This window comes from Pezoporus occidentalis, unplaced genomic scaffold, assembly GCF_034315485.1.
Source record: "Pezoporus occidentalis ecotype Australia unplaced genomic scaffold, CSIRO_AGI_Poc_V1 ctg129, whole genome shotgun sequence".
In the NCBI taxonomy this organism is placed as follows: domain Eukaryota; kingdom Metazoa; phylum Chordata; class Aves; order Psittaciformes; family Psittacidae; genus Pezoporus; species Pezoporus occidentalis.
This window is the reverse complement of record NW_026913092.1, coordinates 322,999-336,909: the sequence shown is the minus strand read 5'-3', so window position 1 is coordinate 336,909 and position 13,911 is coordinate 322,999. Positions and strand designations below refer to the sequence as shown.

Genomic DNA, 13,911 nt, shown 5'->3' with positions numbered 1-13,911 from the left:
AGTGCAACCCATTGAAGCCACAATTAGCAGCAGGTGCAGGAGGAAATGATACAGCTTAAGTGTATCAGTTCACAAGAAGTTTGGTGCTGGCAAGACCAAGCTGGATACACGCAAGCGTACAGAGAACAACCTGTCTCAGTGTATAAACACTGGCTCTCTCCGCATCACCATAAAACTGGGCATTCTGAATAACTTTCATGGCAGGTATGCTAGCAACCTTTCTGATTTCCAGCTAATGAAGGATAAGAAGGATAAGGGCTTCCGAGTTTCACAGTACTCCGCCAGAACTGAGACTTTGTGTTACTCTGAATGCATTGCTCACAAGTGCTCTGCTCACCTAAGCAACATTGCCATTAGCCCTTTAAAACTCTTTCAAAACACCAACCCTTTACAAGACAATAGCGAAACACCTGCTGTACGTCAAAGAACAGGGGAGTTTTTCTAAAACATATTAGCTCTTACAGTCACAATTGTACAGAGATGACTTTTTGAAGCATTCACTCAGCTGAGTGCCAATACCATTTCAATCTGAGACCTCGGCACAACCTATAGAAGCACAGAAGCAAGGGCTGTACAACACCACATCTCTGGTGGTATGACTGAAATATTAAGAAATATGATGACTCCTTATGAAAAACAGATTAATAAAGTATATAACCTGGCAAACCGAGGTCTCTCAGGAAGGAACAAAAGAAAAAGGAGGTGCAGTAATGGAAGAATGCTACTACTTCAATAATTACCTTGCAGGAAAAATGACACCTTGTTGCAGAGATGTAAGCCTGGCCAGATTTGGTGCCACTTGTGCAATTTTGTGTTAAGCCGGAATAGCTGAGTTACTGTAATACTTCCCTTGAATAACCCTCCAAAGGCCTCACCAACAGCCTTGCTCCTCAATACTACCTTTTCTTTTAACCCCCACATTACTAGTGCCATACCCTCCTCATAGCTCCAAGCAGCAGCACTGCTTCCAGGAAGCAGTAACTATCAAAATCAGCAGAACAGTGAATAGCCTTTTACCATGTTAGTAAAATTCAGTTTACTGAAGAGTCCAATGAATTCAAACAGAGTCTGAATTCTTACTGTTACCAGAAACAATTCTGGTATGTTATTTCAGAACTTCTCTGCACCCCCAACTATCCTGCCTAATTTATTCATGAATTAAATTTATAAATTTGTTTCCTTTGGTGAAACTGCCCTTTAAATAGCTTTCCTGCTGCTCATCCCCTTTTAATGTTTTTAGACAGCAAAAAGGTCTTAGCATTATCCTTTACTAAGGTTAAAAAAAGTAAAGCTCTGTCGTGGTTTAAACCCAGTTTAATAGCTTCGGATCTGCTGGTTGAGATAAGAACAGTTTAGTAACTAAGGTATAACACAAATCACTACTGCTACCACCAATGCTAATAATGATAAAGGAAATAACAAGGGAAGAGAATACATCTCTTCGCCCCCCCCCAGCCCGACCAAGCTCCGACCGATACCTCCTCCAACCCTCCAGTCTCCCAGCCCTTCCGGCTCACTCCCAGTTACATCCTCACCCCGGGCATGACGTGCTGTGGTATGGAATACCTCCCCGGCTAGCCCGGGTCAGGCGCCCCGTCTCTGCTTTCTCCTGGCTTCCCCTCCTCCCTGGCAGAGCATGAGGCTCACAAAGTCCTTGGCCAAACCAAAACATCGCTTGTTATCAGCTCTGTCCCCGAGCTGAAAGTCAAAACATTGCACTGCACCAGCTACCAAGAAGGGGAAAAATGACTGCTACTGCTGAACCCAGGACAAGCTCTTTCATAGTTATCTCTGGTATAACTGAACCTCCTTTTGTCTCATCTTTCTAATTGCCATCTTTTGTACCTGCTGTAGCTTGAGTTAATCCTTCCTCATAAAGGTGATCTAGTGTTAAATTATTCTAGGTAAGGTATGAACAGTGCCTTTGTGCTGCTACTTCCCTACTCCTGCTAAGGATTCCTCCCATGTAACACCCAGGGACCACAGATGCACCGTAGCCATGTTTCCGGTGAACAAAGTTGGGTCTTTCACCCCAAGCTCTGTGTAAGCTCAATAAAAATTTGATAAGCTTTTAACTAACATCAGAAATAACAGTTCAGATACTTCCTACTTATGTTTTACCTTGATTTTTAAAGGCCAAGGTTAAACTATGTTACTCCATTATCTCACTCACAATACCCTTTCCTTAGAACACCATGGAACAGGTGGAGGCTTCCTTAGATTCTGTTAGCAGATCTGAATTTCTTCAAAGGCATCTCCCCCTCACTCCATTCCTTGAGTACAAATGTTTGTATCCTCTTTTCTAATAAATAATTTATTTGCCCCAAGTTTCCTCCCTCATTCCTGAAAGGATCTTTGAATAGTGAGCTATTACAAACTTGGGTTTTTACCTACTGTTGAATTCATTCCTTTCCAATCCCCATACATAACAATGAAGTTATAATCAACTATACAAGAGAAATAACACTGATAAAACTGAAAAAGCTAAATTTGCATCAGAGTATTGAGAGACAAGATAAGCTAGTACCAACAAAAATTAAAAAAGGTTTAACAATGTACTAATGATGTAAATAATGCACTAAGCTACACACAGATGAAGAGATGACATCTGACATGAATTTCCCATTTGAGAAACACTGATCATGTTTTCACTTGAACAACTTAAACTTTCAGAATTACTCTAGCTTTGCATTAGGTGACCTCCTGAGGGCCTTTCCAACCTGAATTACCAGATGCGCTTGTTTCTATTTTCCCTCATTTACATTTTGTTAAATTCCATTCTCTCTGCATTTTTATTTGCCATTCATTCCTTGATCAACTATTCAGGAACAAATCCTACCAAGTCACAAGATGGCCAACCTGAGAAAAGTTACAACTGATCCCACACCGAATCATGACAATGAAAGCCAGCTTTGCCAGACACATTACTTCAAGAAACAAAAGTTTCTGCGCACTTCACTCTGAACAAATCTTTTCCTCTAACTTACATATTAGCCATGACCTTTCCCCACAGAAACTCCCCAAAAGACAAATGCTTTGTGCAAATGAACAAGAAAGCTTTCTCACACTAGCAAACTAATTCAGTCCAAATCTGCAACAATGTCAGCTTTTTTCCTGCAGACTAATGACAAGTATTATATTACTATTTGTGCAAATTTTCTGTTATAACAACACTTTGTTATTTCAATGCTCTTTTCAGGATTTGTTGTGCAAACAGAACACAGCAAAATAACACTGTAAGATTACTGCCCATAACTGTAAGCCAAGAACAGCTTAAGTTTCAACACTGGATGACAGTCCTTATAACTTGTTACCTTCTCTAGAAATACACTATGACAACCCATGCTCCAAACAGAAAGGGTGAGAAGCAGCATGAGACATGCCAAAACATAAAGTTCAATGTGGCATCTGGTCAAGTGCAAAGATGGTCTAATCCCAGTGTACCATCCTATCTGCTGGACAACACAGTCTTTCATTTTAAACTTGAACACCATGAACTGATACCCAGGCTTTAGATACCAGAACTGTTATCTGTTCTGCACTCCCAAAACCAGCTCAGCAAGCAAGCAAGAGTCTGGCACTCAACTCAAGTTTCAAAAAAAGCAAATGAGTAGATACAAAAGCAGTATGTTTAAACTTCTGGTGAAACAATCATGTTAGAAATTCACTGTTAAAGAATTATGAATATTTGGGAAGACATTGGGATAGTTTTTTTACAGGCAAATAGGCTTACACGTGTCATTGTCAGGAGTTACATATTTGTGTTTCAGCATAATCTCCCCCACTGGACAGTGCTTCAACAGACTTCCCACCTCACCAACCACAACAGAAAATTATGAAGTAGGATAACTGCAAACAAACCTTTGATTTGAACTTCATGATCTTATACTTGGGTGAAATGCAGTCATTAAATTCCTTGAAAACACTCATTATAGTTACTGGAGTCTCTGTCTCTTTGCCAGTAGATAGGTCCATTTCCTCAAAAACACAAGTCAGGTTTTAAAAATTAACAAAAAATGCCAGCAGACATGACCAACAGGTTGAATGTTGCTTTGCCATTTTGAATCAGGTATCTCTTCTTTAAGGGGAAACTACAGTGCAATCAGCCAAGAAAACACAAATTTAAAAAATACTATTTGAAACAGAGTGTTTAAAAAGAACTAAATTTTCTAATACTTCAAGACCACTTTATTTCCTAAGCAACAAGTCTAAAGGCAACAATTTCTCCGCAGTTGTTAGAGTCAGGAAGGAAGCAACAACCCTCTACTCTGCATCTCACATGATATACTACATATATGTTGTATTCAACTTTACCACCTACATCAGAAAACACTGGCTACATCAGACAGCACTGGCTTCAACAGTTCCCATAAACACACTAGTAGAACTCATAACGTGCCATAAGCAGAATGAAAAGTACTTATGTTTGACATGCTTAAAAGATACACTTACTGTTTCACGTGGCAGTAGGTAAACAGTTCTCTCAATATTTTTCACTGTCACACAGCAGCTGACATAGGTGTTTGCAGATTCAATCCACACTTTCCCAAACAAAAATACCACACCTAGGAAAGAAGGGCACAGCAGAAAATTCAATATGCAGTTCTTAAATTCATCATTCTTAATGTTGCTTACTGCAGCTTATTATGTATTCTTGCCCAGAAGCACAACTTCTAGCTTAGGTCCTTGAGCAACAAACCTTTCTGATGTATCAGCACATTCTAAATTGTTTTAAACACCAGCTTTATAAATAAGATACCTGGTTCGTCATGCTCCTACCTCCCTCCATCACTATAGTAACACCTTGATATGTGAAACTCAAAATGGCATCACACAGTCTCAGAATCATGTTCTGATATTCCATTTCTACCTATATTTGTTTGATAATCATGGCAAGAGGAAGGAGAGAGAAATCAGCGAAAGCTGAAGATAATCAGAATACCTGTGCTGCCAATCACTCCTGAAATGTGTTATCTACAGTTTTTCATTCTTCAGCTAGACCAGTACAATTAACACATTTTTCCTTCACTTCAGTAACATGAGCTCAAGATTCTACTACTAAGAAAACCTGCAGAAATACATTCTGAAGATAACGACTACAACCTGATCAACTGTAAAAAGTTTGCCATTGACTATTTTTAACAAATGAGGACACCAAAAGATTTATGACATTGCAACAAATCGTGGATGTTAAGACAGCAGATGTTACCAAGGTAGCCATTCAGAAAGCCTACACACAGCAGGACTAGCACACCTGACTTCAGTGTGGATCATGTCATTATTGTACATGCGCATCTCTGAGCCACACAGAATTTAGCATTAGCACAAAATGCTGCAAAATGCTAATCAAGTGATGTTAAACTTTGAAATAACGCAGAACAAGGCCAGCTGACTTCCACATACAGTTTGTGGACAAATAAAATAAACTTCCAAGTACAACTCAAAAGCTGGCTTCGCCCAAGTTCCCTTCAAACTCCAAATAATATGGAATTTGATTACAACAGAAAGACACTCTTCCTACAGTACAACTACTGTTGATGAAATCAGAAATACCAAAACTGAGACTGTCTCAGAAACAATGTGGAGATAGAGGAGATTTTGGAACCTGCATTTCTCCTTGGTCTGACAATGCACAAACAAGTCCTTGGTTAAGAGTTATAATTTATCTCTGCCATACGATCTATCAGATATAAAGACACCTTTCTTACTCCAGTAGATCAAAGATAAACCAGCAAAGATGCACTAAGATGGGTGACAGTCAGAGTGACAGGCTAAGAAAAAATTATCTTTTGAGTGCTTGGAATAGATGTGAACAAGACTACTTTTGTCAAGGACAGAGAATGCTGCGGTTTTGAAGATGATGAGAGCTAGGATACAAGCTTCAGCTGCACAAAGTATTTTAGAGATTTTAATACAGAGACAATCTTTAAGATTTAGACAGTCTGAATAAAAGGATCTAGAAAGACTTCAAATTACAGATCCAAGTGACAGGGAAGATGAAGTTCTTCTCCCCAGCATTTTTTTTTCCAACTGATAAAACCCTCAGGTAGGTTTGTGTCACACAGAAAGATGAAACTATGGGAGAGACCACAAAACAGTAGCTGGTTGCTTGAACAGCTGGCAATATTAAGGGCATGGAGAAGTTAACCTGTCAGAGGCATACATATAAGCAGGTGAGGTAGAAGGAAGGATACATGACCCAAAGACAGGGTAAAAGGCTGCCAAGATTGCAAAGACAAATTTCAACCAACTCGAGTTTGGAAAAAATGAAAGGTCTTAATCCCAAAAATGGGAATTAGAGTAATTTAGGATGGAAGGAAGCTTTGGAGGTCACCTAGATGAACACATACTACCTCCGGACATACTAAAAGCAGGGATAACTTCAAAGAGTTTTCAGAAACATTTCGTATGTAAAACCAAGAAATGAGAGAACTTGTATCAGGCCCTATCCCCTCTAAACCTGACTACAGAAAGAAGAAAAAAATGGGTGTAAATCTGTAAAACATAGTCTGTGAAAAGAAATATCATGCTACCAATGAACCAAAAGACAACCCAAGTCAAGAGATGGGGAAAATGTCCTGCAGAGGGGAAAGGGCAGGTTTTATTCATTATTTCTTTAAAAGGTTAATAGGATTACAATTCCCAAGTTCTCTGCCTAAGATAGTAAGGGGAATTATGAAAAGTAAGCCTCAAAAAAATCATTAAGTTTGAAAGAGTCTCATGATTATGCTATGGTATTTACTCTTCAGGCAGTGCATTTGACATCACAGCAAATGAGGCATAAACAAAGATCACGAACATGTTAAACAAAAAGCAGTACCAAAATTTTCCCTTCTACATTACTAATTGAAAACAGGTGCGGTGTTTATTATTCAGTCCTGAAAAAGTCATAATGAGAAAAGAACACTCCTTGCATGCAAGAAACAGAAATCCTTTCATAATTAAGTTCCATTCAGAAAGCACTGACTAAGAAGACAAAAAAAAGGAAAAAGAACAATAGTGGAGTCTTTAAAAGTAGCAATTCTATATTAGAGCCATTGATTTCATCAAGATATCTATGATTATTACCACTCCCATCACCAAGCTGCTCAGCCCAGCACAGTCTCATATTTAAGTATGGCATCCCAGCTTACAACAAAAGGTGCAACAGAGAAACACATCTGACTCAATGCTTACAGCATCAATTCCAAAAAATCTTCAACATATGGAAGAACCTTCCAGTAAACCTACATGAAGCACAAATTAGAAATCTAAGATCCTAAAGCTGCTGAGGAAATGTGAAGACAGATGAGAAGTGCTTAGAGCAGATGCAAACACGACTTCTTTTGTCAGGGCTGAGATTAGAAAGCCACAGTTTTAAAGACTGAGAGCTAGGATTCATACTTCAACTGCACAAAGTATTTTAGGGATGTTGATCCAAAGACAGTCTGCAAGATTTAGACAGTTTAGGCAGACCTCGTATTTTTCAGGCTGTCTTCCTCCCTTGATAGATACACCTCTCCTTCATATAAATGTGCAACTGTTATTGTACAGACTTCCTAATAGTCCACCAGAATTTTAAGTTACATTTCCAGAAACAAGAAAAAAGAATGCTCAATTGTTGCACCAATGTATAAGAAATTAACATCAGCTTATTCCTAGAGCGTGCACAGTTTTAAGAAGACCAATGAGTCACCAACAGTGAGAAGCGCTAGTAGCTCCCTTTGTACATCCCTACTACTACACTTGACCAAGAGACAACATTCTTTTTTTTCCCCAGTCAGTGCCCTGCACCGAGGACAAAGCTGAGGAAAATTAGGAGATGAACGGACAAGTTATAAAGCACAGAGAGACAGGCTATCTAGACATAATTCAGTCAAGTCTGAAAATACCAGTTACATAGGAAGAATCAAAATGGCATTTCCTGCCTTCAAGTGAACAGTTACCTGGCTGACTGTACTGATCTTCATAAGCATCCAGCCAGTAAAATCTTAAGACTTGATCATCATTTTCCCCATTCACAAGCGGAAGGAGGTTGGGGTCCAGCTGAACTTCTGCTGCTACTAGATCAGCTTCATCCTCATCAACTCTGTCCCAACATAAAATATCTGGGAAAGAACTTCTGCAGGTTTTGCAGAAGAAGAAACAAACAAGAAATAAAGATATGCCTTTGCTGTAACTACAATTGTTTTCCTTTTTTTTCATCCCTATATTCTCACACCTTCTGTTGCTCTTTCCACTACCAAGCAACATTCCCAAAAGTTGGGTTTCCTCAGATTTCTTCTGAAAAGCAGGATGTAATGACAAAGAGAAAAACCCATATACAAGTATCATTCTCAGTACACAAAAACAGAGGCTTTAAAATTCATTCACCTGGTATTTCAGCCTTTGTCATTCAAGCCTTTACAGAACAAATATATCCACCCATCTGTACAGTTGCTCAGTGCTAACAAAAGATTGTTTCAACAAAACTATCTTTTCAGTCATTAAATGTTTAAGTCTTTTTGACCATTCAATTTTTTACAGTTTAAAGTTATGGAAACATAATTCAAAATTCTCCCAAGTAATCAAAAATAACGGAAAAAAAAAACAACTTTTTTCCTATTTCCAAAGACACAGCTGCTCATCATGTGAAGTTACTTTTAGTGACAATACTTCTAACAACTAAACTTATGAAATATCTTCATAGATGGTTAGACTAAGCATCATTAGCAATTCCTTGTTTTTGCTTATTGGCATCAAACTTCATTGTTCAACCCCTACACTGAGTCACCTCAGTGTACTGAAATGTGTTATGTCATGTGCTAAGCCCCCAAAATACCAACTATTTTTCAATTAAGTAGCTATCTACATGTTCAACATTACCATTTTAACATCCCTATTAAAAAAAAAAAACAACCACATAGCATTATCATTCTGCCTGTATCACAATTATCCCATTGGCAAAGACAAGTGTGAAGCTAAATCTAAGGTTTATGGGTATTGAAAGACTTCTTGGTGGAAAACAAAAAAAAAAAGAAAGATATTCTTACAAGACAGATGTCTCTTTCTTCTCTGATTCTATCTGCTCTGTCTTCTTTTCAATTCCATTGTCTCTCTTCAAGCTTTCAGCTGTTTCAGGTATAGTTTCCACATGCTCTGCTTCCATAGGTTCATTGAAGTCCTCCTCATCAAAATCCATCATACCCTGATCATCATCTGAAGTGTTGCACACAGAATTAAAGGCTTGAATCATTAAAATGACACACTATATACTACAGCAGTATGTGTAAATAGCATACTATATGCATAAGCATATACAGTATTAATGTACAAACAAAATATAACATTTAAGTTATCTAAGCATCTAACTAGAATAAGCTAAGTGTTTTAACACTAAGCCACCTTATTTAAAAAGTTTCAAGAACTGCATTTAGATTTGTTTTTGATACCTTCAATAGCTGTCTCTCCTGTTGTTTTCGCTATTCCCCCATTTTCTGTAGCTTTTTGTTCATACTTGGCATCCTCATTTTCAGAGACTATGACAGATTTTACTTTGTAATTGGGATGTATAGGATGAAATGAAGCTGGAGGAGGAGTTTCCTTTCTGAGATGAGCAGGAGCTTTCTTTGATACAGGGGGGATTACCTGAAAGACATTTCAGCCATGAGTTAAAAAAACAACTCTTAAGAGCATAAAAGGGGAAAAAAAATAGTAAATAGTAACCAGCAGTTACTACTTACAGAACAAGTAACCAGGCCTAAAGAAAGAGTTCCATATAATTTTCAGCACGATATCTAAAACTCCTTAAAAGTAAACTTCAATTCTACACCATCATTCCTGCCGTGATGTGCTTCTGCTATAATTTTAAAAAACATTTTACAACGGCCATGCATTACATTTGATTAAATTGGTGGTTACTTTCACTGTTTTCCCACATAACATTACTCCGTTCCTAAATCAAATCCTCTGTGTGAACCAAGTATTATGACTATTTGTCAGGCAAGGACAGCACCTGGACCAACCAGGGAAGACCAACCAATATGGTAGTTTATACCTGTTCATATCAGTAATGAGTTCAAGATGTCTACAGGACCCCATGGGTCTAGAGAGCAGGGTGCCTCTCCAAAACATTTCTTCATGCTACAGACAAAACAGGTAGAGCGAGGAAGACAAAGAAACTGTATTTCAGCATGCTCTGAAAGCCTGAGCTCTGAGGCAGCAAGCACTGAGTTTGTTTTTCAGACAGGATGCCACTACAGCAGCAGTTACAGAATCTCTTCATAATGGAAGATGTGTATGAAGAGTATGGAACTCTGTCTGGGGACAGGTGAGCAGTCCACAGAGAGTTTGTGGGTCAGGGTTAAAGGGAATATAGCTATGGGAGACATTACTGTGGGGATCTGTTACAGACCGCCTGATCAAGGAGAACCTGCGGATGAAGCACTCCATAGACAGATAGGAAAAGCCTCACGCTCACAGGCCCTTGTTCTCATGGGTGACTTCAACCACCCTGACATCTGTTGGAAGGACGGTACGGCCCATAACAAGCAATCCAGGAGGTTCCTCGATTGTGTAGAAGACAACTTCCTTCTGCAAGTAACAGAGGAGCTGACAAGGAGAGGTGCCATGCTTGACCTTGTGCTCACCAACAGGGAAGGGCTCGTTGGAAATGTGACGCTCCAGGGCAGCCTTGGATGCAGCGATCAGGAGATGGTCAAATTTGAGATCCTCAGGACAGTGAGAAGAGCATGCAGCAAGCTCACTGCCCTGGACTTCAAGACAGCAGACTTTGGCCTCTTCAGGAACCTGCTTAGTAAGGTTCCATGGGATACAGCCCTAGAGGGCAGAGGGGCCCAAGACTGTTGGTTGATATTCAAGGATCACCTGCTGCAAGCTCAGGAGTGTTGTATCCCAACCAGAAGGAAGTGCAGCAGGAGGGACAGGAGACCTCCTTGGATGGATAAGGAGCTCCTGAGGAAAATTCAATTGAAAAAAGAGGCTTATAATAAGTGGAAGCAAGGACAGGTGTTGTCCTTGAGTACAGGGATGTTGTCCGGGAAGCTAGGGACCAGGTTAGGAAAGCTAAGGCCCAGTTAGAATTAAACTTAGCTAGAGGTATTAAAGATAACAGGAAGGGATTCTACAGGTACATAGCAAATAAAAAACAGACTAGGGAGAATGTAGGCACCCTCAGGAAGCTCTCGGAAGAACTGGCTACACAGGATTTGGAGGAGGCTGAGGTTCTGAATGACTTCTTTGCCTCGGTCTTCACTGGCAAAGCCTCTGACCACACCACCCATGTCTTGGAAGGCAGATGCAGGGACTGTGAGAATGAAGACCTTGCACCCACTGTAGGAGAGGATCTGGTTCAAGACCACCTTAAAAATCTGAATGTGCACAAGCCCATGGGACCTGATGAAATCCATCCATGGGTCCTGAAGGAGCTGGCAAATGAAGTTGCTAAGCCACTGGCCATCATATTTGAGAAATCATGGCAGTCAGGTGAAGTTCCCGATGACTGGAAAAGGGGAAATATAACCCCCATTTGAATTGTAATTCCCATGACCCAGGGAATTACAGACCAGTCAGTCTCACCTCTGTGCCTGGTGAAATCTTGGGAGCAGATTCTCCTGGAAGGCATGCTAAGGCACATGAAAATCAACAAGGTGCTTGGTGACAGCCAGCATGGCTTCACTAAGGGGAAATCCTGCCTGACCAATTTGGTGGCCTTCTATGATGGGGCTACAGAACTGATGGACAGGGGTAGAGAAGTTGATGTCATCTACCTGGACTTGTGTAAAGCGTTCAACACTGTCCCACATGACATCCTTGTCTCTAAATTGGAGAGACATCAATTTGATGGGTGGACCACTCAGTGGATAAAGAACTGGCTGGATGGCCGCACACAAAGAGTTGTGGTCAATGGCTCAATGTCCAGCTGGAGACCAGTAACGAGCGGTGTCCCTCAGGGATCGGTGCTGGGACCGGTCTTGTTCAACATCTTTGTCGCTGACATGGACAGTGGGATTGAGTGCACCCTCAGCAAGTTTGCCGATAACACCAAGCTGTGTGGTTCGGTTGATACCCTGGAGGGAAGGAATGCCATCCAGAGGGACCTTCACACACTTGTGAGGTGGGCTGAAGCCAACCTCATGAAGTTTAACCATGACAAGTGCAAGGTCCTACACCTGGGTCGGAGCAATCTCAGGCACAGCTACAGGTTGGGCAGAGAAGAGATTCAGAGCAGCCCTGCAAAGAAGGACTTGAGGGTGTTGGCTGATGAGAAAATGAACATGAGCCGGCTTCAGTGTGCGCTTGCAGCCCAGAAAGCCAGCTGTATCCTGGGCTGCATCAAAAGGAGCGTGACCAGCAGGTTGAAGGAGGCGATCCTGCCCCTCTACTCTACTCTTGTGAGACCTCACCTGGAGTATTGTGTGCAGTTCTGGTGTCCTCAACATACAAAGGACATGGAACTGCTGGAACAAGTCCAGAGAAGGGCCACGAGGATGATCAAGGGACTGGAGCACCTCCCATATGAAGACAGGCTGAGGAAGTTGGGGCTGTTCAGCCTGGAGAAGAGAAGGCTGTGTGGAGACCTCCTAGCAGCCTTCCAGTATCTGAAGGGGGCCTGTAAGGATGCTGGGGAGGGACTCTTCATTAGAGACTGTAGTGACAGGACAAGGGGTAACGGGTTAAAACTTAAACAGGGGAAGTTTAGGTTGGATATAAAAAGGAATTTCTTTCCTGTTAGGGTGGTGAGGCACTGGAATGGGTTGCCCAGGGAGGTTGTGAATGCTCCATCCCTGGCAGTGTTCAAGACCAGGTTGGACGAGGCCTTGGGTGATATGATTTAGCATAAGGTGTCCCTGCCACGGCAGGGGGGCTGGAACTAGATGATCTTAAGGTCCTTTCCAACCCTAATGATTCTATGTTTCTATGATTCTAAGAGGCCACCACCATCATCAACAACAGGTCTCTGCATCTACTGACCCTTAACCTGTGGCAAGGTTCAAAACCTTTATCTTCAGGGAAAGCTGTTATTGACACACACAGAATTTAGCATCGCACAATCATTTCTATGGTTTTAATCTCAGTTCAGCTACTTCTACTATGGCCAATACCAGCAAACACAACTTAATCTACTTTCACCAACAATTTTTTGCTATCTCAGCCAAATGGATTTATTCATACTTCTGCTCATCTCCTGAAGTAGAATGCTTCACTACCATCTCACTTTTTATGCCCATTTATCATATTTTAATGTTTAAGCTTTCATTCTTCATCCTCTTCATCTTGAAACAGATTTCAAATTCCTCCCATGTCTGGAAATCAATTTCCTTCTCAATGTTTCCTACAAAAGTGACCACTGTTTTGCAGCCTAAGGACAAAGATCCCCTCTTACTATATGTCCCTTTTTGTCTATCTCAGATGTGTCTAGGCTCCAATACAGGTGCTGAATTGAGTGCCACTGGTGACTATCTTAAATGTAAGAGTTGATGTCACCATTACACAAGGTTTCACAAATTAAATCTGTGATCTACTCCATTTGCCCTCTACAGACTCTTACCAAATATCTCACTGTATTTCCTGCTATAAAGTCCTTTTCATTTACCAGAACTCTTATCAAAATGCTGTTCTGTCCTTAACAAAATAGCAGCCTGTCCTTCCTTTTACTCCAAAGTCTTCCACTAGGGTAAACTTCTATCCACAGCTTAATTTTTTCATTAGCTTTCCATTTCTGCAGAAAGTGAGTTTCTTCACCTTTTTCACACCCAAAAATACTGTTTCTTCTCCTTATTTCACTTCCCCCACCCTTTCCTTGCCACAAGGGTCTTTCCTACTTTTAAGAGAAAAAGCAGAAGCTCACCTTCATGTGATGCACCTAACATTACAAAAACAGTTTCACCTGTCAGATATAATACCTGCATACTACTACTATACTAAAGATAA

At 40.6% G+C, this 13,911-nt stretch overlaps 1 protein-coding gene across 2 annotated transcripts in view; it reads right to left on the bottom strand.

Moving 5' to 3' along the window:
* POLA1 (DNA polymerase alpha 1, catalytic subunit) overlaps nucleotides 1–13,911 on the bottom strand; it is a 204,010-nt gene that overhangs the window by 182,880 nt on the left and 7,219 nt on the right. Inside the window, exons 8-12 of one of the 2 annotated variants that reach the window (XM_062608043.1) lie at nucleotides 9,411–9,606; nucleotides 9,012–9,177; nucleotides 7,926–8,101; nucleotides 4,453–4,565; nucleotides 3,862–3,978 (exon numbers count right to left, since the gene is read on the bottom strand). In XM_062608043.1, the coding sequence (XP_062464027.1) occupies nucleotides 3,862–3,978; nucleotides 4,453–4,565; nucleotides 7,926–8,101; nucleotides 9,012–9,177; nucleotides 9,411–9,606 (768 nt within the window). The remainder of the gene's footprint in view (nucleotides 1–3,861; nucleotides 3,979–4,452; nucleotides 4,566–7,925; nucleotides 8,102–9,011; nucleotides 9,178–9,410; nucleotides 9,607–13,911) is intronic. The other variant, XM_062608044.1, reaches the window with a different exon arrangement.